The sequence below is a fragment of the Lissotriton helveticus genome, chromosome 4_1, assembly GCF_964261635.1.
Source record: "Lissotriton helveticus chromosome 4_1, aLisHel1.1, whole genome shotgun sequence".
In the NCBI taxonomy this organism is placed as follows: Eukaryota; Metazoa; Chordata; class Amphibia; order Caudata; family Salamandridae; genus Lissotriton; species Lissotriton helveticus.
In genome coordinates, this window is record NC_136063.1 from 490,025,131 (window position 1) to 490,050,828 (window position 25,698).

Sequence of the window (25,698 nt, forward strand, 5' to 3'; positions counted from 1 at the left end):
CCTTGGATAGTGAGGCTATGCTGGGGCACCGAAATGCCGAAGTTACCTAGCCCAGGGGCTGCAGCTGCATATGTCTCAAAAGACGTCGGGAATCCTCGTAGACGAACCAGGAGCCTGGAAGAAAGATGCTGGCAGGCGACCAGTGAAGAGAGTTCGAAGTGATCCAAGCCTGGATCTTGAAGATGGATGGCACCTGAAAGCAGAGGGGACCAAGTTCGTGACTACTAGCCAGTAGTCAGTGGGTACCAGGAGGGCACCGGATGGTAGTCACCTCGACTAGGTGAGTGGGCGACGCTGTGCTCTGCAGATCTCACGGACCAGGAGGCGTTGTCGGCGACCAGGATGGAGGGGCGAGCTGTCCCACGATGGATGAAGCTGTCGGCGTCGAAGGACCCAGGATTGGGCAACAAAGCCTTGGCTAATTCAAGCCCACGCGGTGGACTCAAAATGGCGTCTTGAGTGGAGCAGGAGGGTCCGGGGTGCTCCTCTTCTGGAAGGGAGCAAGAACCAGTCTGGAGCAACTAGACCAGCGGCAGTGATGTCGTCGGGCGTCGTTCAGAAGGCCACAAGCCAGCGGGCTAGTAGCCAAACAACGCGGTGAGCAGCAAAAAGCAGAAGGGCCCCACGCCGATCGTGGAGATGCTGGGGGGCTGATCTTCGGTGCTGGAGCTGCTCAGGGTCGGGGCTTCTCGGACCCCAAAGCACTCGCCAGTAGATTACCCGGCGGGCTTGCTGTGAAGAAGTCGTGCAGTCTTGGCAATAGTCGGTCCCTTGAGGTCTCGTCGCACTCACGGTTCTCAGCTTGGCTGTAGAGGTGAGTAGAGGTCGGAGGTGCCAGGGAAGGCGGGTCTTGTCGAGCTGGACAGTCGGATTCCGGAGGAAGGACTTGCAGCAGACCGCAGTATTCTTAAGGTGGTGCCTGCGGATGCAGGGTGACTACTCCTTAGTCACAAGGGAGAATCTTGAAGAAGAAATCTTGATGTCCTTTCGTAGAAAGTCGTGTCTCGATTCCAAAGATGATCTAATTTGGAAGGGGGCCAGTTCCTACCTTTATCTGGGAAAAGGGGGCTGGCACGCAACTAAGTCCTGCCCTATGGGTGGGACCAGGAGGGGGGTGGTTACACCCCTCTCCTTTGGCGGGCTTTCCCCAGGCCAGGGGCTGGAGTGCCCCTGGAACTGGTTTCAGCCGGCCTATGCACAGTGAGCACCGGGGTGCCACTTGCAGTCACCTTCCTCTGTAGCCCTGCCTACCTGGAATACACAAAACCCTGTCTGGGACGGTGCTGGCACCGCCCCTGGCAGGAAACCCGTTGTCCTTGCCTCCTGCTCTGGGAGGACTCCCAGCAGCAGGAGGGCAGACTTGTGTCTCGGTGGCAGCATCCATTTTGTGGATGCTAAGGCTCGGTCTGACTTTAACCGGGGTTACAGGTTACATACATGTCGTGTCCCTCTAGAAGGGTGGAATGCTAACCCCGTCGCCAGAATTGGCGAGGGGTTAGTATTCCAATTCGTATGACACCTTACTCGACATGTTTTGATAAAGCGATACCAGAGTTGGCATATAACCGCAAGGATTATAATGCACTTAAGAGGATATGGTATGCGATATCATGGAAACGGCTAAGGGATGGATCCCGAAAGCCGCAGACAGGCTCAGCTCATGCCAGAGCACCATCTCACACGATTCCAAGCACTCTGCCTTCAGGATTGTTAAGGCCTGCCATAGGAGTGACTGATAGGAGATCTGTGTGTCCATTTTAGGGTTAGATATAGGTATACTATATCTAAAGCAAAGGGTGATTACACCACCTTGCCCCAGCTGTCGTGCAGCCAGTTGTGTCAGTTTAGTTAGTCAGCCCAGGGGTGGCACAATACATGTTTCAGCCCCTGGGAGACTTCTGGGTGCACCTCACCCCTGGGTACAGGGACTTAGAGAGGGCCCAGTGCCAATTCAGTACCTGAGTACAATTTGGATAGAGAGAACAGCTAGGCTGTGGGTCTGATTAGCAGGCCCACAGCCAGGGAAAGTCGTAAACCAGTGCAGCAAAAAGCAAAAATCTGGGTGATCATAGGATTGCAGACCCTACTCTCCTACATGACCCCCCCCCCAAACTTTGGGACAATAAACTAACCTTGACCAGGTGAGTCTTCTTGCTCTAAGTGGAAATACCTGGAGAGCCCATCAGCATTGCTGTGATCAGTACCAGGTCTATGCTCCACTGTAAAATCCATCCCCTGTAGGGAAATGGACCACCTAAGCAGTTTGGGGTTTTCACCCTTCATCTGATTTAGCCACAAGAGGGGCTTATGGTCGGTCTGAATGGTGAAGTGAGTGCCAAACAAGTAGGCCCTCAGCTTCTTCAGGGCCCAAACCACAGCAAAGGCCTCCCTCTCAATAGCTGACCAATTTTTCTCTCTGGGGGTCAGCCTCCTACTAATGAAAGCAATAGGCTGATCATTACCATCAAAATTCAGCTGAGACAGAACAGCTCCCACACCCAACTCAGAAGCATCTGTTTGGACAATGAATGGCTTGGAGTAATCTGGACTCTTTAGGATAGGTGCTGTGCACATGGCCTGCTTTAGGTCATTGACTGCTTTCTGACAGCTTGCTGTCCACTGAACTTTCTTTGGCATCTTTTTGCTTGTCAGGTCATTAAGAGGGGTCACTATGGACCCATAATTTCTGACAAACTTCCTATAGTACCCAGTCAGGCCCAAGAAAGCTCGAACCTGAGTCTGGGTGATTGGAGGAGCCCAGTCCTGGATGGCCTGTATTTTACTCTCCAATGGCTGAACCTGGCCTCCACCCACAAGGTGGCCCAGGTATACAACCTGTGTCTGCCCTATCTGGCACTTAGTGGCCTTGATAGCGAGGCCTGCCTTTTGCAGGGCCTCTAACACTTTCCTCAGGTGGACCAGGTGATCCTCCCAGGTGGAGCTAAAGACAGCAATATCGTCAAGATATGCTGCACAGAAGTCATCCAGCCCAGTGAGGACTTGATTCACCAACCTTTGGAAGGTGGCAGGTGCATTTTTCAAATCAAAGGGCATTACCACAAATTGATAATGCCCACCAGGGGTAGAAAATGCTGTCTTGGGTTTGGCCTCCTCAGCTAACCTGATTTGCCAATACCCAGCTGTCAAATCAAATGTACTTAACAATTTGGCAGAAGCCAATTTATCTATAAGTTCATCTGCTCTTGGTATTGGGTGGGCATCAGTCTTAGTGACTGCATTGAGGCCTCTGTAGTCTACGCAAAACCTCATCTCCTTCTTACCACCCTGGGTGTGAGGCTTTGGCACTAGAACTACTGGGCTAGCCCAAGGGCTATCTGAGGGCTCAATGACTCCCAGCTCCAACATTTTCTGCACTTCTGTTTTGATGCAGTCTCTAACATGATCAGGCTGTCTGTAGATTTTACTCTTGACAGGCAGACTGTCCCCAGTGTCAACATCATGGGTACACCAATCAGTTTGGCTGGGTGTTAGAGAGAACATATGTCTGAAGGATTGCAGAACTTGCCTGCAATCCTGTTGCTGATGCTCAGTGAGGCTGCCACAAAAGACAACACCATCTACTGACCCATCATCAGGATTCTGAGTGAGCAGGTCTGGGAGAGGGTCACTCTCTTCCTCCTGTCCCTCATCTGTGGCCATGAGCAAGCTCATGTCCTTCCTGTCAACATATGCCTTGAGCCTGTTTACATGGAGCACTCTGAGAGGGCTCCTGGGAGTTCCAAGGTCCACCAAGTAGGTAACCTCTCCCTTTTGCTCAATGATGGTGTGGGGCCCAGACCATTTGTCTTTCAGAGCTGCTGGGGCCACTGGCTCCAGCACCCACACCTTCTGTCCTGGCTGGTACACAGTCAGAACAGCCTTTTGGTCATGCCAAGCTTTTTGGAGTTCTTGGCTGGCCTCAAGGTTTTTAGATGCCTTTTCCATATACTCAGCCATCCTGGAGCGGAGACCAAGTACATAGTCCACTATGTTGGTTGCAGGCTTTTTGAGAGGTCTCTCCCATCCTTCCTTCACCAAACACAGGGGTCCTCTTACAGGATGCCCATACAGAAGCTCAAAGGGGCTGTAGCCAACCCCCTTCTGTGGGACCTCTCTGTAAGCAAACAAGAGGCAGGGGATCAGGACATCCCATCTTCTCCTAAGAGGTTCAGGTAGCCCATGAATCATCCCTTTGAGGGTCCTGTTGAATCTCTCAACAAGCCCATTGCATTGTGGGTGGTAGGGTGTGGTGAACTTGTAGTTCACACCACACTCCTTCCACATTGCAGTCAGATATCCTGACATGAAGTTTGTACCTCTGTCAGAAACAACCTCCTTAGGGAAGCCCACTCTGGAGAACACTCCAACTAGGGCCCTTGCCACTACAGGTGCTGTAGTGGTCCTAAGTGGAATAGCTTCAGGATACCTGGTGGCATGATCCACCACCAGCAGTATAAACTTGTGCCCTGATGCTGTCTGGGGTTCCATTGGACCAACAATGTCAATCCCCACCCTTTCAAAGGGGACCCCCACCACAGGTAGTGGTATGAGGGGGGACTTTGTTGTGCCACCTGACTTACCACTGGCTTGGCAAGTGAAACAGGAGCGACAAAACTCCTTGGTATTCTCATTCATGTGGGACCAGTGAAAGTGTGAGACAAGCCTGTCCCACGTCTTGGTCTGACCTAAATGACCTGCAAGGGGAATCTCATGGGCCAAGGTGAGAAGGAAACCTCTCAGAGACAAGGGGATGACCAGCCTCCTGGTTGCACCAGGCTTGGGGTCTCTTGACTCAGAGTACAGGAGTCCATCTTCCCAGTATACCCTGTGGGCACCTGTGGCATTCCCTGCAGCCTCAGCAGCAGCCTGCTGTCTGAGGGGTTCAAGAGAAGGGCAGTCTAACTGTGCCTTCCCCAGGTCTGCTCTGGAGGGTCCCCCTGAGCCCAGAAACTCAACTTGATCAAGTTCAAGCTCTTTAGGCTCAGTTTCCCTCAGTTCTCTCAGATCAGCCTCCTCAGAGACTTGATCCTCAACCTGGGGCAAGGGGGAAGGCAAAGCCTTAACCCTACTGCTCTTCTTCTCGGAAGGTGTCTGGTCCATACTTTCAGGATCCAGCACCTGTTCAGTGGGGCATCTTCTGGCCTGTGACCTAGTCACAGCAAGCACATGTGCTGGCAAGCCTAACATCTCCATGTGAGTCCTCTGCTCCACTTCTGACCATAGTGATGACTCCAAATCATTGCCCAACAAACAATCAACTGGGAGGTCTGAACTGACTACAACTTTCTTTTGACCCTTCACTCCACCCCAGGAGAAAGCCACAATCGCCATACTATGACTGGTAGTGACGTTGCTGGCATTGGTCACCAGGAAATCTGTACCTGGCATGATCTGTCCAGGGTCCACAAAGTTAGGTGTCACCATGGTGACACTGGCACAAGTGTCCCTATAGGCCTGAGCCATCTTGCCATTAATCAAAGGTGTCTGTCTGTATTTGCCCAAAGTATTGGGACTTATATCAGGGGACATATCCATATCCCCTGTACAGACAAGGATAGCCTGAGTGAGTGTGCCAACTAAGTTGTCAGACCCCTCAGTTCCCAAGGTTAACCCAACTATTGCCTTGGGAGGTACACTACCACTACTGACTGTACTAGGGGGTGCAGTTGCCTTAGGAGCTGTAGTGGCAGGAGTTTGTCCTCCTCTTTTGGTGCACTCACTAAACCAGTGAGACTTACTTTTACAGTACTGGCACCACCTCTTTGACTGGCCTTCTTGAGTCTTCTTCTTCTGGGAAGCCTGACCCCCACCCTCTTTGGTTTGTTGGGGACCTGGTGAAGACTTCTGGTCATTTTGTTCACTCTTAACATTACCCTTCTGGTCTGCTTTCTTCTGACCACCCTGGTTCTGGTTCTGGTTCTGCTTGATCCTTGTCCTGACCCATTTGTCTGCCTTCTTTCCCAATTCTTGGGGAGAGGTCAGATCTGAATCAACAAGGTGCTGGTGCAACAACTGGTTCTGACAATTATTTAAAATCTGTTCTCTCATCATGAGATTGTACAATCCTGTGTAATCAGTAACCTTGCTACCCAGCAACCAGCCCTCCAAAGCCTTAGTGGCACAATCCACAAAGTCAGACCAGTCCTGAGACTGAGTTTTCTGGGTGTCTCTGAACAGCAACCTGTACTGCTCAGTGGTTAAACCAAACCCATCAACCAGTGCATTTTTCAGGACCTGGTAATCATTAGCATCCTCCACTCTTGTAGTGAGGAGCTTATCTCTACCTTTACCATCAAAGGAGAGCCACAGTATAGCTGCCCACTGACTTCGGGGAATGCACTGCACAGTGCAGGCCCTCTCCAAAGCAGCCATCCATTTCTGGATGTCATCCCCTTGCTTAAAGGGGGGCACTATCTTAGTCAGGTGTTTAGTATCTAAACCCTTCTCTCTATCTCTTGGGAGATTGCTGCCACCAGTGGGAGCTAACCCACTCATCTGCTGCTCTCTAGCAAAGGCAAGCTTTTCTTTGGCCAGGGCAAGTTCTTCCCTTTCAATCCTCAGAGTAGCCTGTCTCATCCTAGCTTCATGCTCCAGTCTCTGAGGGGAAGTCAATCTCCTCTGGGGAGAGTTCCTTCTCCTCTGAGAAGAGGCATTAGAGTGCAGAGATCTATTGGAGTCCCTAGAAAGAGATCTATCTCTCCTAACTCCAAGGTTAGGCCTACTTAGGGTCAGTACTGGGGGTCCCCCAGATCCTAGCCCAAGCAAGTCTATGTTGGCCCTAGTTAGCCTTCTGACTACCTCAAGACCTTTGTCTACCTCATCCCCAGAGAGCTCCTCAGGGTCCTCCTCCTCAACTGCATTTACAGTGTTGTGGAGGTCTGGATCACCAAGGTGCCCCTCTAAGGCTGGCATATTCCCCTCTCCCTGAGATGCTTTACTAGCATCATAGGTCTCTAAGAGATCCAACAGGAAGGGAGTGGTGGGGTTAGCCCCCTGTTTCAATTTCCTGGAGGTACACAAGTGTCTCAACTCCTGGAAATTGAGAGCTGCATATCTTGAGCTGACCTGTGGAGGGTCAATCACCACAAGAGGGGTCCCTGAGGACTCTCCCTGGGTAGACATGCTTTTCTAGTGAGGTGTAAGTGGTGCACTTACCTACACTATATGTTTACCTACTGATCCCTTGCTAGAGTTGTAGTTTAGGGTGTGCTAGGCCCTAGGAGCTACAACAGCTGGTTCAGTAGAACTCAGAGTATTCTAAGCTAAGTTATATGTACCTTTAGTACTTATGTGATCTTTCACAAGATATTCTTAGGATATGTGTGGCAAAACAACAGCAAGCTCAAATCCCAACCGCTGCTCACCAATGTGAGAAGTTGGCCTGATATATAATGTTCACTATTCTAGTGATCACTATATATCAGTCCAAACAACCCTTATTGATGATTGGTTGTAAGTCAACCTTATAGACCAGCTATCCTAGTAGCATGGATACGAGCAGTCTAAGGCTAAGACTCTAGAGGGCGTGTTAAGCCAGCTGTTTTACCATCACATTACCCCTTGAACACCCAGTGAAAGGACACCACACAAGTTGTTATGAAAATAAATGTATATTTATTACTAACAAGTCTACCCTGAACTCTATGAGTCAGGGAGCTAAGCACAATACAAAACTCTTATAAAAATACTTAAGTTAGCACAGTATATACAAATGCCCGAGGGGCACGGGAAACCATATACTCAAAAAGTGGAATGCGAAACTACTAGCAGGTAAGTACAGTACTAATAGGCTTTGGAATCGCTAGGACTTGACTACAGAATCGTTAGATTACTTCTAGGAGGCCCAGGGGACTCGGGTGCAGAGTGTGCACTCTCACGCGGGATGCGGGACAAAGTCTATGATAGCTAGTAAAGTTAAAGTTAGTGTTCACGGGCGAACCCGACCTGGTAGGAAGAAAACGACAGTGGATCCTGACCCTTGGATAGTGAGGCTATGCTGGGGCACCGAAATGCCGAAGTTACCTAGCCCAGGGGCTGCAGCTGCATATGTCTCAAAAGACGTCGGGAATCCTCGTAGACGAACCAGGAGCCTGGAAGAAAGATGCTGGCAGGCGACCAGTGAAGAGAGTTCGAAGTGATCCAAGCCTGGATCTTGAAGATGGATGACACCTGAATGCAGAAGGGACCAAGTTCGTGACTACTAGCCAATAGTCAGGGGCACCAGGAGGGCACCGGAGGGTAGTCACCTCGACTAGGTGAGTGGGCGACGCTGTGCTCTGCAGATCTCACGGACCAGGAGGCGTTGTCGGCGACCAGGATGGAGGGGCGAGCTGTCCCATGATGGATGAAGCTGTCGGCGTCGAAGGACCCAGGATTGGGCAACAAAGCCTTGGCTAATTCAAGCCCACGCGGTGGACTCAAAATAACGTCTTGAGTGGACCAGGAGGGTCCGGGGTGCTCCTCTTCTGGAAGGGAGCAAGAACCAGTCTGGAGCAACCAGACCAGCAGCAGTGATGTCGTCGGGCGTCGTTCAGAAGGCCACAAGCCAGCGGGCTAGTAGCCAAACAACGCGGTGAGCAGCAAAAAGCAGAAGGGCCCCACGCCGATCGTGGAGATGCTGGGGGGCTGATCTTCGGTGCTGGAGCTGCTCAGGGTCGGGGCTTCTCGGACCCCAAAGCACTCGCCAGTAGATTACCCGGCGGGCTTGCTGTGAAGAAGTCGTGCAGTCTTGGCAATAGTCGGTCCCTTGAGGTCTCGTCGCACTCACGGTTCTCAGCTTGGCTGTAGAGGTGAGTAGAGGTCGGAGGTGCCAGGGAAGCCGGGTCTTGTCGAGCTGGACAGTCGGATTCCGGAGGAAGGACTTGCAGCAGACCGCAGTATTCTTAAGGTGGTGCCTGCGGATGCAGGGTGACTACTCCTTAGTCACAAGGGAGAATCTTGAAGAAGAAATCTTGATGTCCTTTCGTAGAAAGTCGTGTCTTGATTCCAAAGATGATCTAATTTGGAAGGGGGCCAGTTCCTACCTTTATCTGGGAAAAGGGGGCTGGCACGCGACTAAGTCCTGCCCTATGGGTGGGACCAGGAGGGGGGTGGTTACACCCCTCTCCTTTGGCGGGCTTTCCCCAGGCCAGGGGCTGGAGTGCCCCTGGAACTGGTTTCAGCCGGCCTATGCACAGTGAACACCGGGGTGCCACTTGCAGTCACCTTCCTCTGTAGCCCTGCCTACCTGGAATACACAAAACCCTGTCTGGGACGGTGCTGGCACCGCCCCTGGCAGGAAACCCTTTGTCCTTGCCTCCTGCTCTGGGAGGACTCCCAGCAGCAGGAGGGCAGACTTGTGTCTCGGTGGCAGCATCCATTTTGTGGATGCTAAGGCTCGGTCTGACTTTAACCGGGGTTACAGGTTACATACATGTCGTGTCCCTCTAGAAGGGTGGAATGCTAACCCCGTCGCCAGAATTGGCGAGGGGTTAGTATTCCAATTCGTATGACACCTTACTCGACATGTTTTGATAAAGCGATACCAGAGTTGGCATATAACCGCGAGGATTATAATGCACTTAAGAGTATATGGTATGCGATATCATGGAAACGGCTAAGGGATGGATCCCGAAAGCCGCAGACAGGCTCAGCTCATGCCAGAGCACCATCTCACACGATTCCAAGCACTCTGCCTTCAGGATTGTTAAGGCCTGCCATAGGAGTGACTGATAGGAGATCTGTGTGTCCATTTTAGGGTTAGATATAGGTATACTATATCTAAAGCAAAGGGTGATTACACCACCTTGCCCCAGCTGTCGTGCAGCCAGTTGTGTCAGTTTAGTTAGTCAGCCCAGGGGTGGCACAATACATGCTTCAGCCCCTGGGAGACTTCTGGGTGCACCTCAGCCCTGGGTACAGGGACTTGGAGAGGGCCCAGTGCCAATTCAGTACCTGAGTACAATTTGGATAGAGAGAACAGCTAGGCTGTGGGTCTGATTAGCAGGCCCACAGCCAGGGAAAGTCGTAAACCAGTGCAGCAAAAAGCAAAAATCTGGGTGATCATAGGATTGCAGACCCTACTCTCCTACATCTGTGTATAGTCATAATCTACTGAATAGAATGGCAAGCCCATCCCCACACCAAAGCGGCGGTGGAGAACAGAGAAATACTACCACTATTGTGCGAACAGATTTCGCAGTGAAGCCTGCCCAACCTGAGCGTCTGCCCTGGCATCAGTGTCCAGGCAGTAATGCTTAACAAAGGTATGAACCGACTTCCAAGTGGCCGCATTGCAGATTTCTGCAATTGGAACATTACGGAGCAAAGCAGTCGTGGCAGCTTTGCCCCTGGTGGAATGAGCCTTAGGCTTACCCCCTAAGGTCTTATTAGCTTTTTGGTACCACAATTGTATACAGGACACAATCCACCTAGAGATGGACTGTTTAGAGGTAGCAAGACCCGTACTGACTGATCCATAATTGATAAACAATTGGTCTGACCTACGAATATCCTTGGTTTTATCCAGATAAAATTTCAACACCCTCCTAACATCCAGGGAATGCAGGGACCTTTCCGCTGGAGAGGAAGGATTCTGAAAAACGTAGGCAAAGTTATGGTCTGGTTAACATGAAAGTCAGATATAACTTTAGGAAGAAATTTAGGGTGAGTACGCATAACAACCGTAGCAGCATGAAATACAGTATAAGGTTCTTGGCAACACAACGCCTGAATTTCACTCACCCTGCGGGCCGATGTAATAGCCACGAGGAACGCCGCCTTCCAGGACAGGTGCTGCAACGAAACCTTATGAATAGGTTCAAAAGGCTCCTTCATCAATCTGGACAGCACCACATTCAATTCCCATGAAGGCGAAGGAAGCCGGACAGGAAGGAACACTTTCTTCAAGCCTTCCAAAAAATCTTTGATCACAGGGATCTGAAAGAAGGAAGTCTGTGAAGGGCATTTCCTGTAGGCAGTCAAAGCAGCCAGGTGAACCTTAATGGAATGGACATTAAGGCCAGACTGCGCCAGATGTAGAAGATATGGAAGGATGACATCTTCTTTACATGTCGTCGGGTCATAGTTCTTGGACTTGCACCAGATGTAAAATCTCTTCCACTTGTAAGCATAAGTCCTAGTGGAAGGTCGCTTAGCCTCCATCAGTATGTCCATGCAATCTTCAGGTAGATTCAGATGGCCATATTGCACTCTCTCAGGAGCCATGCCGCCAAACTCAAAGACGAGAGGTTGGGGTGTAACATCTGCCCCCCGAACTTCGTGAGAAGGTCCGGCCTGCACGGCAACCGTACGTGAGGAAGGAGAGACCGGTGAAGCAGGTCCGTGAACCACCACTGTCTGGGCCATTCCGGGGAAATCAGGATCATCCGCGCCCTGGACTGGCACAGTTTGATGAGCACCGCAGGAATCAGGGGAATGGGTAGAAAAGCGTACAGAAAGCTGTTCGACCAGTTGATCCAGAACTCATTCCCCAGCGTCCCTGGCTGGTAGTACCTGGAGGCGAAGTCTTGACATTTGCTGTTTTCGGCGGTGGCGAGCAGATCTACGTCTGGAGTCCCCCACCTTGTGAAGACTTCTCCTAGTACTTCGTCGTTTATGACCCATTCGTGGTTTTCCTGAATCAGTCTGCTCAGTGCGTCTGCCTGAACATTCTGCACACCTGGTAGATGGGTGGCCGTTATCGTCAGTCCTCTGGCCAGACGCCAGTGCCAGATCGCCTGCGCCTCCTGAGACAGAGTGCGCGATCTCGACCCCCCCCTGCTTGTTGAGGTAATACATCGTGGTCGTATTGTCCGTCTGAACAAGCAAAGAGTTGGTCCGGAAGGACGGAAGAAAGGCCTTCAGCGCTAAGTGAACAGCTCCGAGTTCCAGGAAATTGATGTGGTACGTGGACTCCATCTGGGACCACGTCCCTTGAATCTGTAAGTCTCCAGAGTGCGCCCCCCAGCCGTGGAGAGACGTATCCGTCACGATAGTCTGCGTGGGAATGTCCTTGTGGAAGGGAACCCCTCTCAGGAGATTCTCCGCCGAACACCACCACTTCAGAGACTGAAGAGCATGTCGAGACAGTCGTATCCTGTCGTCCCAAGACCCTTTCCTCTGATCCCACTGATCCTCCAAGCATTCCTGCAATGGTCTCATGTGCAGCCGTGCGTGGGGCGTGAGGAAGATACAAGAGGCCATCGATCCCAGTAGAGAAGACACTGTCCTCACTGTTGTAGATGGAGTGGTCATAAGAGCCTGAGCCTTCCGAAGGAGTGATAACCGTCGCTCCTCCGAAGGAGACACGCTTGCTGACAGCGTATTGATGGAGGCTCCCAAGTACTGGATGCACTGGACCGGAGTCGGGACAGACTTGGACATTTTGATGTGCAACCCCAGCTTGTTCAAGAGAACGCACGTCTTCTGGAAGTGCGCTTTAGCTTCCGAGAAGCAGGAGGCCTTGATCAACCAATCGTCCAGGTAAGGGTAGACAAACACCTTGTTCTTCCTTAACTGTGCGGCTACCACTGCCATGCACTTCGAGAATGTCCTGGGCACAGACTTCAGTCCGAATGGCAGTACTGTGTACTGATAATGATTGGCGCCAACTTGGAATCGCAGAAACTTCCTGTCTTTGTGTGCAATGGGCACATGGAAGTATGCATCCTGTAGGTCTATGGCACACAGCCAGTCTCCCCGTTGCAGCTGAGGATAAATCTGATGCAACGACAGCATGCGAAACTTCTCTCTGCGAATCCACTTGTTTGCTTGTCGCAAATCCAGAATGGGCCTGAACTCGTTCTTGTCCTTTTTGCGGACCAGGAAGAACCGGGAGTACAGACCTCTTTCTCTTTGAGACAGAGGTACGTCTTCCATCGCCCTTTTCCTTAACAGGATATCGGCCTCCGCCTGGAGCTCGCGCAGCTGAAACTGCGAGTTGACCGGAGGAATTGATGGAGGCGGGCTGGTGAACCGAAGACTGTATCCATTGCAAACAATATTCAGCACCCACTTGTCCGGAGTAATTTTTCTCCACTCTGCCAGAAAAAATTGAATGCTTCCCCCCCCACCGGAGCGGGTAACGTATGTAGGGGAAGTAACAGCTCAGGGTCGAGACCCGGCCGCACCCTTGTTCGCTGTAGAGGACTGCTGACCTCCTCTACCCTTCTGGCGCTTCTGGAAGGGCCTCTGGAACTGCTGCTGCTGTTGCTGCTGTCCTGAAGCCTGTCCTCGCCCTCTGCCCTGCGCCCCAAACCGTCTCTGGAACGGGCGGTAGGCTTTCTTTTCTTTGTGCTTCTCCAAGCCCACAGCCATCAGTGTCTCGGCCTCCGCCTTCATGCGGGCCATCTCATCATCCGCATGTTTTCCGAACAGGGTCCCCCCCGAGAAGCGCAGATTAGCCACTCGCTGCTGGGCCTCCGGCTTGAGTGATGTGAGCCTGAGCCAAGAATGGCGTCGCTGGTTGATCCCATGACAGTAACCATGGGCCGCCAAAAGAGAACGATCAGCAGCCGCGCTGATGACCTGGTTCGAAACCAGCATCCCTTCCTTCTGGATTTCGAGGAAATCCTCCCTCTTATCTCGTGGTAGGAGTTCCGTGAACTGCTGAAGGGATTCCCACAGGGAACGATCATACCGCCCCAGCAAAGCCGTATCGCAAGCGGTCTTCATGGCCGTAGCTGCCGTCCCACAGGCCTTTCTGCCATTGGAGTCGATCCATCGGCTCTCCTTATCCGGAGGCACGGTAGAAGACGGAGAGGTAGAATGTTGTTTTCTGGCTGCCGTCACTATAACGGAGTCCGGAACAGGGTCAATCCTCAGAAAAGCCAGATCGGAATCCGGGGCCCAGTACTTCTTAAGAAGACGGGATGGAGTGGCTCTCGTCACTGCAGGCGTGAGGAACAGCTCCTCCGCTGGCTCTACCAAGCCTGGCACGAGCGGTAGCAGAGAGGCGAGACAAATGCTTCTTGTGAAGTGTCTCAAAAATCACGGACATCGTAGGTGTTGGAGCCGTCACCGTGATTCCCAATTTTGCTGCACCCCTCAGGAGAACATCCTGGAACGTGCTGATGTCATCCACGGGAGACACCCTTGTCCCCGGGGAGTCTGACAAGGTCGGGAAGTAGGACCTAGTTCTGGAAGAGTCCGTGCGGGACCGTGATCCGCGCCTCCTATGGCGCCATCTTGACCTCGTAGAGGATCTGTGACGACTGCGCGACCTCCCTCTCCGTCCGGAGCGGGAGCGCGACTTTCTTGGCTTCGGTCGCCCTGCCGGTTCCACCGGGACGGGAGACTTTGGCTTGGATGGGGCCCTCGGCCGAGGGGTCCCCTTCAGAGGAGTCGGATATCTGGGCAGGGACACCGACCTCGGAGGAAGCGGGGGAGGCTTGTCAACCGGCAGCTGAGGTTGAGGCGGAGGCTGAGGCCGAGGTGGTAGAGGTGGAAGAAGAGGAGGCGGGATAGGGACCCGCGGAGGAAGACCTCTCGGTAAAGGAGGAGGAGGAGGAGGCGTTACTGTCCTCGGCCTCGGAGGGGTATACACAACGGAGTACACCGAGCCCGGTGACCCGCCCTCCTTATCAGGCTGGGATGTGGGAGAGTCTCTCCTAGGCACTTGACGCCTGCCAGACTGACTCATGGCGCCCAAACTCCTTCTGCGCCGTTCCTGCGTCGAAGAACGGCGACCCGACGGCGAGCGTTGGCCCCTCGACGTCGAGCTGCGCTTCCTCGACGGCGAACGCCTGTCCCTCGACGGCGAATGCTTCCGCCTCGACGTCGATCTCCGTCGCCTCGACAGCCTCCTGTGCCTCGACGGCGATCTAATTGTGTCTCGACGGCGATCTCATGTGTCTCGACGGCGATCTCATGTGCCTCGACGGCGATCGCCTCCTCGACGCCGAGGATCCCCTCGACGACGACCTTCTCTTCGCCGACGGCGAACGACGGTATCGCCTCGACGGCGAGCGCCAACGCCGGGCCACCTCTCGACGTCGAGTCCTCGACGACAACGAAATAGTCACCGGTGATCTCGACGGCGGTCTGTTCAGTTCCCTCGACGAACGTCGACGCCGCTTCGACCCAGATCCCTGGGGAGACGGGGAACACACTGTAGTCATCCCTCTCGACGCCGTCGGTGCAATCGATGCCGACGGAGAATGGGGACGCTTGCTGGACTTCCTGCCTCTGGGGAGCCCCCCAGAGGCCACAGCACTGGCAGATGGAGCCTGCTCAGGCCCACCTCGTGCTTGCAGTCTTCTCTCCTCCATGCCTTGGAGCCTGATCTTCTTTGTCTCTCAGGGTCCTGGTGGTAAATCCCTGGCAAATCTCACACTCCTCTGGGGTATGAGAGGAGGGAAGGCAGAGGATACACACGTCGTGTGGGTCAGTCTTGGCCTTCTTCCTGGAACACTCCGAGCATTTGTCAAATAAGGCTGGCATATTCGACAAAAAGACTGCCCCAAAAGTACACGAAAGAAGAAATAACCAAAGTACTTTGAAAAAAGCACCAAAAGACACTTGAAAAAGTGAGAAAATCACAAAACAAATCCCAAAAGGGAGAGCTCAATGCTCCAGGGTCCTGGTAGCAGGAGCCGGAAAAAAGAACTGAAAGTAAAAGGGACCTGCAGGGCATTCTGGGATACTGTGAAGTTCTGGAAAGTTCTCTTAAAGGCACAGTATCCTGTTCTGAGCCACATAATGGCAGCCTATGGGGCTTGTCTGTCCATGTCTTCCTCTCTATCATTCCAGAGGGTTTTTGCTGTTAAAGCAAGGGAAATCTGGACAGGCTTTGCTGTTTGTGGATTTTTGGTGGAATTGCTAGTTGAAGTACTGGACAGTGTAGCCTGTGGATATAGGCTGCACTATCTGTCTTTAAATTCTCTCTTAAGTGTCTGTGCAGTTCTGCATTTTTCAACACCGTAAGAAATTATTTTTGATTGCTCCGGGGTCCACACACATGGGCGGGACTATTCACTAGATTATGACTATACACAGAGATCCCCTACTACAAAACAGGGATTGGGCACTAGACTCAGCAAGGGATTCCTTCTCTATGGGAACCTCCCCCTCTACTGGCGTCCCGCCCTGTCATTTTCTCTCATCTGCCACTAAACTAGACTAGTGGTGTACACAAAATCACTGCAGGTCAAGTGCAAATACTAGTTCAAAATCCTCACCGCTGTCCAACAATGTTAGGACTGGGGGTCTCTAGTTGGTAGAGGTAAGTACCCTTATCCAAATAGGGACCCTTGCTTCTAGTCAGGGCAAAGGGGGCACACACTGTAGATAACCCCTGCTCACCCTCTAGGTAGCTTGACACGAGTAGACAGGCTTATCCCCAAGGCAATGCGTTAGTATTTGCACTTAAAAACCACAATGACCCCAACAGTACACCACAAATTGAGACCACACAGGTAGTTGTATAAAAATATAGCTTTATCTAGTTTAGCAAAGTAAAAAGGTCAGTTACAAGGTAGTTGCGTTTCTTCTTAATGGTTGCACATATTCTTAAGGGTTTCACTTAGTTCTAGGAAGATATTCACTTATTTGAATTGTCAAGTCTCTCAAAAATATCACTGGAGTGTTCACTAGAGCGGTACGATCAAAATCAGCACTTCGCTCTATATGCGCGAGCCCTCACACGTGCGCCTCACTGTCTTGTTCCCTCGGAAGCCTCAGCGTGCGAGAAGCCTTCAAACCTGCCCCGGCCGGTCCCTTCAGCTCTCCGCCCGCTCTCGACAATCCAGCGAGCGGCGGGGAACTAATCCGGCACTTCTTGACTGGGACGGCAGGCCAGGGGCAGGGAATACACGTGCTGCTCCTAAGGCGAGAACGGGTCTCTCTTCAGCCTTGAGCGCGGCTCCCTCGGCGAGGACGGGTCTCTCCTCCAATCCAGTCGCGGCTCTGCAAACGAGCCTCCGTAGACGCCTGGGAGTCAGCCAATGGCAGTGCAGCTCCCGGGACGAACCCCTAATGATGCTGTAGCCTCTAACTAATGGCTGCCCGGCTTCAGATGACGCGGCGCTGCTGAGACCAATCCCAGCGCGGCGTTAGTGAGGGGGCTCGACTCCCTCGACCAATGGGAGAGCAGCGGGCTCGATCTTCGTCTCTGAAGCGCCAGCAAGGTATGGCGAGATCGCAGGACGATTTACGGTCCCCTGGTAGCGGAAAACTTTAGCGGGAACAAGGTTTTGTGGGCGTTGGCCACGGCTAGGCCGCCCTCCGGGTCACAGATGTTGTTTTAGGGCAGAATTCACGAGGGGAGGCACCACAGACCTCCGACCCTCGCAAACCGTGTGCCGACGAGCACACCGATCTAAACCCTCAAGCAGCAGTTGACAAACTCACGCTCCAGGCAAAAAAACAGCACGATCTTTGCAGCTTCGTTCAGTTTCTTGGGAACCTTTTAACCCTGGGTTCCAGGACAGGAGGCCAGCTCTTCTCAGACCCTTGGAGATTCTTGCAGAGACACAGCACACAGCAAAGTCTTGGTAGTTCAAGCAGGTAGGGGCAGAGAACCCAGCAAAGCCCCTCTTCTTCTCTCCTTCAGTTGAACAGCAGAACAGGTCAGCCCTTAGAGCACACAGCAAGGCAGTCTTCCTTTGGTTCCTTCAGCGGTCCTTCTTCTGGCAGAGGTTCCTCTTGATTGTAGAATCTAAAAATCTGTTGTCAGGGGTCCTTCTCTTATATCCCTAAAAGTCTTTGAAGTCTTTGTGCAAGTGGTCCCTGATCCCGGTCTAAACCAGTTCTGGGTGTTGCTGGAGTCTTTGGGCTTCCTGGCTTCTTCGTTCTTTTCAGTGTGAGGGGCAGAGGCGACAGCCGCCCAGCAGGAGGTGGAGCCAGCATGTGGCAGGCAGGCACAGCCCTATTCACTCCCAGGTGCTATCTCCTCCCGCCACTCTAGTTGCAGATGCAGTCATTCAACCACGGGCTGACTCAGACAACCTCCTGGGGGCTCCCCAGCCCCTGTCACCCTCAAACCAGACAGTCAATCCACAAGCAGGCCCAGGCACTCCTGGAGCCAGGCTCCAGCCAATCACGTGCCAGCATACTCACTACACACGCACACCCATGTCTAGAAGTGGCACTTCCACACTAGACACATTCATGCCAAATACATCATTACGCATCATTCAATCTCATGAGTTCACACATACCAAACTCAACCCTGCACTCCCCACACATCAGGAAATACCATGGTCACACATATTCCCCATGCATTCCTATGAGAGGGCAGGTCACTCACACATACACAGAGAGCTCACGCACTTTACATTGTACCAAAGTGAAAAAGTGCGCAGAGACCTAAAATCACTACCACCAGGTCACAGAAACAGGCTAGGCAAAAGCAAAAAGTTGCGGGGTGAACCGGCCCAAAAAAAGGCCAGGTCCAACACACGATCTCTAATATTTTCAGGAAAGACAGCATCACACAGCCAGTCATGGCGACGGAGAGCCACAGAGGTGGCCATAGCACGGCCGAGAGTGTCGCCAACATACAAGCACGCACTCAGAATAAACACGGTCAACTCCCTACCATCCAACACATGGCCCGCAGATCAGCACGGGCACCCTCATAGGAGACATGAGAAAGAAGAGACTCAACAGAGTTCCACAGACTGAAAGTAGCCCTGGTCAACACACACAAAGTGTTAAGCGCCCGCATGGCAGCGCTGGAAGAAGCGAAGACAATACGCCCCCATGAATCCAACAACGGGCCTCCCGAGATGGAGGAAACAACACCACAGGCAAGCACGGAAAGGCATTCCGCAGAAGAGAGCCTTGAGTAGAGGGGAGGAAGGAAAGACAGATAGGGTCATGCGGAACAGGGCGGTGGGGATGCAGAAGCACCTGAGTCACTGGATCGCCCTTAAGAGAATTGTGGCGTGACGCTTCAAAAGGAAGGAACAACTCCCATCCACCAGAGCCATGGTGGAGAACTTCCAAAAGATTGTCCGTAGGAAACGGAGTGCCAGGTTCACCCACCTGCAGAATACTAGCGGCTGTGGAAATAGCCTGAACAAAGGCAACACTGGCCTCAGTAGGGCGTCGCGGAGGAGAAAGTAATTCCTCCATGGGTGATGGCTGCAGACTGAGCCGTCCATCCCCAAGTCCAGGGGGGAGCGGCCAGCCCCGGAATAGAGGAGGATCCACAGATGAATGGGGAACCTGAGGGACCTCAGGGGAAGGCGGAGAGGCCGGTGGAATAGCCACCACGAGACCCGGAACGAAGGGTTTGAGTATTTAGGCCGTGGGGACGGCAAAGAGCCCTCCCTGGAAGATACCGGAGAAAAGGCAATAATACGGCGCCCAGTCTCCGGCGAGGAACACACTAACAGATGGCAGACCTCTGGAGAAGACAGGACCTCAGGAGAAGAATCAAAAACCCAGCGCCGGAGTGGGTATTCGTGGTGCCGGGTCGACTTCTGCCATCACATGCTCTCCGGGAGAATGGGGCGGGGACGACGCCGGAACGGCGAAGAAGCGGCACCAAAAAGGTGCCGGTTCGACTTCAGACGGGGCAGCCGCCTGCGTCAAGGACCGAGAGGAACTTGGGAAAGCACCCCAGGGCCCGGCCTCCACCCGCGACTCTACCGGAGCCAGGGAGGATGGTTCCCGGCGCCAAAACTGCGCCGGCTAGACCTCTGGCAAGGCAGCCGCCTGCTCAGATGACCGAGGGGGACTCAGGGGCAAGCCTTGAGTCCTGGCGATGTCCTGCATCGCCACAGGGAGCCCCGTAGGGATTTGCGGCGAGGCAGGGACGCCAGGCGCTGAAGAGGGGAGACCCGAAGTACCACACCTCGATGACACCACCCTCCTATGACCTGAGGCCGAAACCTTTGGAGCCGGGGCCGTCGGCGGCTCAGTGGAAGTAACCGCGATAAGCAAGGGATCCGCGGAAGTCTCAGGAGGTGGAGGAAGGGCCAAAGAAGCCTGCAGAGCCGCAGCGTAGGCTGTCATTTGGGTCCAAGTCGCCTCTGTGCTGGGAAACAGCAGGTAGGAAGGCGACAGGCGGGGCGCATGTCCCGGGGGGAGCCCGCCGCAAGAGGAGGACAGGGCCTCGGAAACAAACTGAAGGACTTACCAGCCGGTGTGCCACGCCCCTGGGGCTGTGGCGAGAGAGGATGTCGCAGACCGAACCGGCGGCTCCTCGCCTCCGAGGTAAGGGACGGACGCTGGGATGACCTGGACAAGCGCGCCAACAGCAACTTCATCCGGCGCTCCCGCCGCCATTTAGGCTTAAGGTGCTAGCAGGGTTCGCATCTCTCAGAGTCGTGGGGCTCACCTAGGCCCACATGCAAATCGGTTGAGGGTCCGTCGCTGACATGGGACGTGCACAGGAGGTACACGTCTTGAAGCCCGATTGCATTAGCACACTGTTCCACTAACGCCAAGCGTGAAAAAGAAGAGAAGGCCTGAAAACAGGCCAGGACACAATCCAGATCTGCGTTGCACGTGGAAAAGAGAAAAAACGGACGTGGGCGCGCCAGGGTGGGAATGTATCCTCGCTGACGTCACGAACGTGGACGACGTCAGGGTGGAGTCACGTGGTGCTGTCTCCCCAGCTCGCAGGGATGCTGTGGCAAGAAAGTTTTCCGGATCCAGTCTCACGCCTGGGGATGATTCTACGTTAAGGAATCTGCGGCTAGCAGTCTCTATCAGATTTCTTTCTGGTTTGTGGGCCTTGCAAGATCATAAAGCAGTTGCCGCAAGAGAAAATTGCCAAAATATATTAGCATGGCTCGGGGGTATTGCGAGGAGGTGGTAGATCGTTTAGATGGTGTTAGTGGGAAGCAATGAGCCCGCTGTATTTCCTTTTCCCAGTCCCATGAGTCTAAGTCTGGGAAAGCTCCTTTAAAGAATGTAATCATAAAAGTCTTGGGGTCGTTCCCCTCAGCTCCCTCCGGAATGCCTAGAACAAGTAAATTATTGCGGTGTAATCTGCTTTTTTGCTCCTCGACTATGAGGTCCTTAACTATACCATTGAGTTCCTCGCCTTGTGTTTTCAGGTTTACGATGTCTTTCTCGAGGTTTTCGGTATGTACTTCAACTGAGGTCATTCTATCTGCGATCTCAGCACATGTCTTGCGCACTTTCCTGATGGTGCCTTGAAGCTTTTGCGCAGCAAGGCGTGACCTTCGGCTGTCTCTCGTGACCTCCTCTTGAAAGTTCTTTATGGATTGCAGCACTTCTGATGAAATAGGTTCGCCTTTAGAGTCAGTCACCCCGTCAACGGTGCCTCCTGTGGGTGGATGGCTCTCTCTTTAACACATCGTTGGTTCTGTCAGAGTTGAAAATTGCGAAGGGGAATAGTCCCACCTAAGATACATTGTGCTGCCCTGATCAGTAATCTCACATCTCTTATGTCAACTGGATTTCTTTCTCTGTATTTTTTTTTTTTTGTGCAGAGGGTCTCATGGATAGCTCTGAGTCTGTGCCGCTATCCCAATTTTGACTTCCTCCTTCACTGGCGACGGATATACTTCATCCGACATTTCAGACTCCTCCGTGAGCAAATAAAATGTGTCTATATCATCTGGCATGTGAGACGGGAGAGCGAGGTTCTTTTCCTTATCAAACCCACTGAGAGTCACCATACCTTCATTAATCATATCGCCCTTCTCCGCTACAGTTTTATTGGGAATTGTGGGCTCTGTAAATCAACGATGGGGCAGGGTAGTGGAAGTTTATACCCAACATCGTCCTGAGCTATCCCCAGATTGGTAGCTGGACTAGACTGAAAGATTGGTGTTTTAATCTCCACTGCGTTGTCAGTGGACAGTGTAGCCGCCAAGGAAGCAGACCATCTGTGTCAGCCACTTCTCCCACCATCACACTATGTGTTTTCACATCTATCTGAGCGAATATGTTGGAGATAAGTGGTTGTCCACCATGAGCCTTTTGGGTAGACTGACCCTTATCTACCCCTTTCATTGTTCTTCAATTGTGTTTTTTTTCTCCCCTATTTGATTGTCCACTCGCTCTTTTCTGTAGCGTTTGGTTTTTCACTTTGCTCTCTTTTTTTGGCTCCATGTGTGTCACGGCGTTTCTGGCGACTTTCAACTGCTACGGGATTAGGCTGTAAAAGTTCACAGAGTTAACTTCCTATGGCAGTTTAGGAAAAATTTGAAGAGCGTGCTCATAATCTGAGAAATCCCAAGGATCTCATAGGCTGACCAATTACCATTCTCCAGAATTCGATTCTTCCTGACAAACTCTGTACAACCTCTCTCTATCTTTCCGGTATTCTTCAAGGCCACTATGAAATCTCTTGAAGAAATCGTCTGGCGCTCTCACAAAGCACCTGCATATTCAACAGTGGAAAAAAAATGAATCTGAGATCGTGGGCATGCACATGGACATTGTGGGAATACGGTCGACATCATACAAAGGCTCCAACTCGGTAGACACTGCCGCACAAACTATCAAAAGTTTAGAAAAACAAAACAAACTTCCAGACACAAACCACTGGCAGGCAGAATTTTCATGCATGTGAATTTGTAAGATATTTTAAGCAGCAAATACACTAGTCACATAAAGGGGCACACATTTCTTTAAATATGCAATTATCAGTAGTCACTTCATGTCAAACGCTGTGCTATGGAATATGGACATAATGGAAGACTGTGTAATGTTAGTAAGCCCTACAATTCTAGTGTTGATCAAACTAAGAATCTGCTTGAATCAAATCATCTCAGTCAATCATTAAAATTAAAGAAGAGAAAATAAAATGTTGCCTATCTAAAACTTTAAAGGAATCTCCAAATGACCCAAAGCTATACACTTAGGTAAAATGTGCTTTTAGTAATATCAATTCTTACTTGCTGGAAGGAATCCTCAAACAGCGTCTGTCTGGAAACTGTGATCTTGACATGGCTGGGCAGGGCATTGGACTAGAGCAAGAAATATATGTTGCATTAAGGAAGAATAGCAGAGCATGGACAAAATTTAAAAACAGTATTTTCACAGAATTATTACCTGGCACAAGTAACGGAAATGAGCAAGCTTCCATCTAAAGCTGCGTTCATATGCTATTTGCGGGCCTTTGGTTCTGGAAAAAAGGAATCCGAAGTATATTAGCTGTAACTGAAGTTAATTTGTCTGCCAATCATTTGTGGTGCTATGCTTCAAAAGCAAAGGCCAACACTGTCAAGCAAGCTTACCTCAAAGAGTTGAAATATTTGGATACAAAGATGCCATTTCCAGAAACTATTTCCAGCTAAACCACCAATACCTAAACTCTAAGGAAAACATGACTTAGCCGTAGCAAACAAATTGAAGACAGCTATGATGTAACTTAACACCTAATGTTGGACACCAAATATTACATGATTCCTGAGCTGTGGTGTTACCCGAAACCACTAATGCACAAGAAGAGACTAACAAGATTATGTACATATTGATTCCCAATCGAATATGAGTGCATGTGCATTACAAACTTAGTGCATTCTTTTTATATTTGTCTTCTGCTTCTTTCCTGCCCTCCCCACTTGCCTCAAGGAGGTGGGAGGGTTGCGTAAGTAAAACCCTTCAAATCAGTTGTTACACTTAAGTGACTTTTTACTTTTGAATCATGCTTGTAGCTACTTTCTCATTTTCAAATTGATGAACAAGTTACTTACCTTCGGAAACGATATATCTGTAAAAAACATTAGTTAGTGATAGATTCCTTACCTTAGAATTAACCCCAGGCGTCAGACTGGATCCGGAAAGTTTTCGTCAGCAGTACCCCTGTGCGTCGGTAGGGGTCGTCGTGCGGCTCCGCGTACGTCGCTGGCGTTGTAGTCACCGAGATGACGCCACTGGAGCTACTTAGACGGGCCCACGCGCGCCGACGTCAGTTCTATACATGACTTTCCGCGCCAGGAACACAGAGCCATGCAAGATACTAACCACTATTACATTGAAACTAGGGCCCTGCAGAGATGACCTTAACCCTAGAAATCAGTTCACGGAACAGGGAGGACTGGTGGGGCGGTAAGGAATCCACCACTAACTAATGTTTCTTACAGATATATCATAACCGAAGGTAAGTAACTTGTTCAACTGAAAGAAACCCATTAGTGAAAGATTCCTTACTTTAGAATAGATACCCCAGCAATACCGGAGAACAGGTAAACAGAACGGAGAACAGAACGGAAGAAGAAGCAGTCTCTCCAGACTTGACTGTCAAGGCAATAATGCTTAGTAAAAGTGTGCAGCAAAGCCCACGTGGCCTGACAGATGTCTTGCAGGGGGACACCACATCCCAATGCAGTAGTGGCTGCTGTTGCCCTGGTAGAATGGGCGTGCAACCCCGTCAGAGGTTCCTTTTTAGCCAGAGAATAAAAGGTCTTGATACACAAGACGACCCAGCGGGAGATAGTCTACTTGTGTGCAGCTGGCCTTTCTTGGCGTCTACGTAGCCAACAAAGAGCTGGTCATCCACCCGAAACTTACGTGTGCGATTCAGGTAAAATGAAAGAGTACGTTTTGGATCCAGACGGTGGAGCCTCTCTTCCTCTCTGGAAGAGTGCGAAGGCGGAAAGAAAGTGGGCAAGGTGATAGTTTTCCCGATGTGGAAAGCAGTGAAAACCTTTGGCAAGAAGGAAGGACGAGTGCTTAGACCAACCTTGTCCGGATGGACCGACAGAAAAGGAGCCTTACAGGAAAGAGCCTGGAGCTCACTCACGCGCCTAGCAGAGGAGATGGCAGTCTTCAAAGTTAATAAACGAAGAGGACAGTTGTGAAGCGGCTCAAAGGGAGCGCACATCAAATAAGTAAGGACTAGATTCAAGTCCCACTGCGGCATCACAAACGGAATAGGAGGGAAAAGCTGAGTAATGCCTTTGAGAAATCTATTTACAACAGGGGACTTGAAAATAGAGAGCTGATCAGGGAGCCTGAGAAAGGCTGAAATTGCAGAAAGATAGCCCTTAACAGTGCCCAGAGCAGAGCCCTGCTGGGCCAGAGAAAGAAGGAACAGTAGTACTTCTGAAAGAGGTTCAGAAAGGGGATCCATAGCCTTTGCTGTGCACCATGCAACAAATTTGTTCCACCTGCAGGCGTATACAGATTTAGTGGAGGGACGCCTGGCTGCCAGAATGATATCACAGACTTCAGGAGGCAAATCAAAAGGAATCAACTGTCGCCGCTCAATCTCCACGCATGTAGGTGGAGGATGGACAAGTTCGGGTGGAGGACCGTCCCCTGCTGCAGCGACAGAAGATCCTCCCCTAGAGGCAGTCAGATTGGGGAAGCCATGCTCGTACTGAGTAGCTCAGGATACCAAACTCTACGAGCCCAGTCCGGGGCCACAAGAATGACTTGGGCCCGGTCGTGCCTGATCTTCTTCAGCACTCTTGGTAGAAGTAGTATAGGCGGAAAGGCATACAATAGACCGCAGCTCCACTCGTGACGAAAAGCGTCGCCGAGCGAGTGCCGCCTTTGAAATTCCAACACGCAGAAATGATGACATTGCAAGTTCTCTTCGGTGGCAAATAGATCTAACCAAGGCTCTCCCCACTGTTGAAAGAGACCTAGCGTCACCTCCGAGTGAAGACTCCAATCGTGATCCATCATGCACCTGCGGCTGAGTTCGTCCCCCCTGGTGTTTAAAGAACCTGCCAAGTGTTGAACCGTCAAGACAATGCCTTGACATTTCAGCCATGTCCAGAGACGCAGAGCCTCCTGACATAAGGTCCACAACCCCACCCGCCTGGTTTGTTGCAATATCAC

The 25,698-nt window shown here is 51.6% G+C and overlaps 1 protein-coding gene across 2 annotated transcripts in view; it reads right to left on the bottom strand.

The window, feature by feature from the left end:
- WWP1 (WW domain containing E3 ubiquitin protein ligase 1) overlaps positions 1 to 25,698 on the bottom strand; it is a 1,173,512-nt gene that overhangs the window by 633,667 nt on the left and 514,147 nt on the right. For both annotated transcript variants that reach the window (XM_078687073.1, XM_078687072.1), the window contains exons 14-15: positions 22,960 to 23,032; positions 22,803 to 22,874 (exon numbers count right to left, since the gene is read on the bottom strand). In XM_078687073.1, coding sequence (XP_078543199.1) covers positions 22,803 to 22,874; positions 22,960 to 23,032 — 145 coding nt within the window. The remainder of the gene's footprint in view (positions 1 to 22,802; positions 22,875 to 22,959; positions 23,033 to 25,698) is intronic.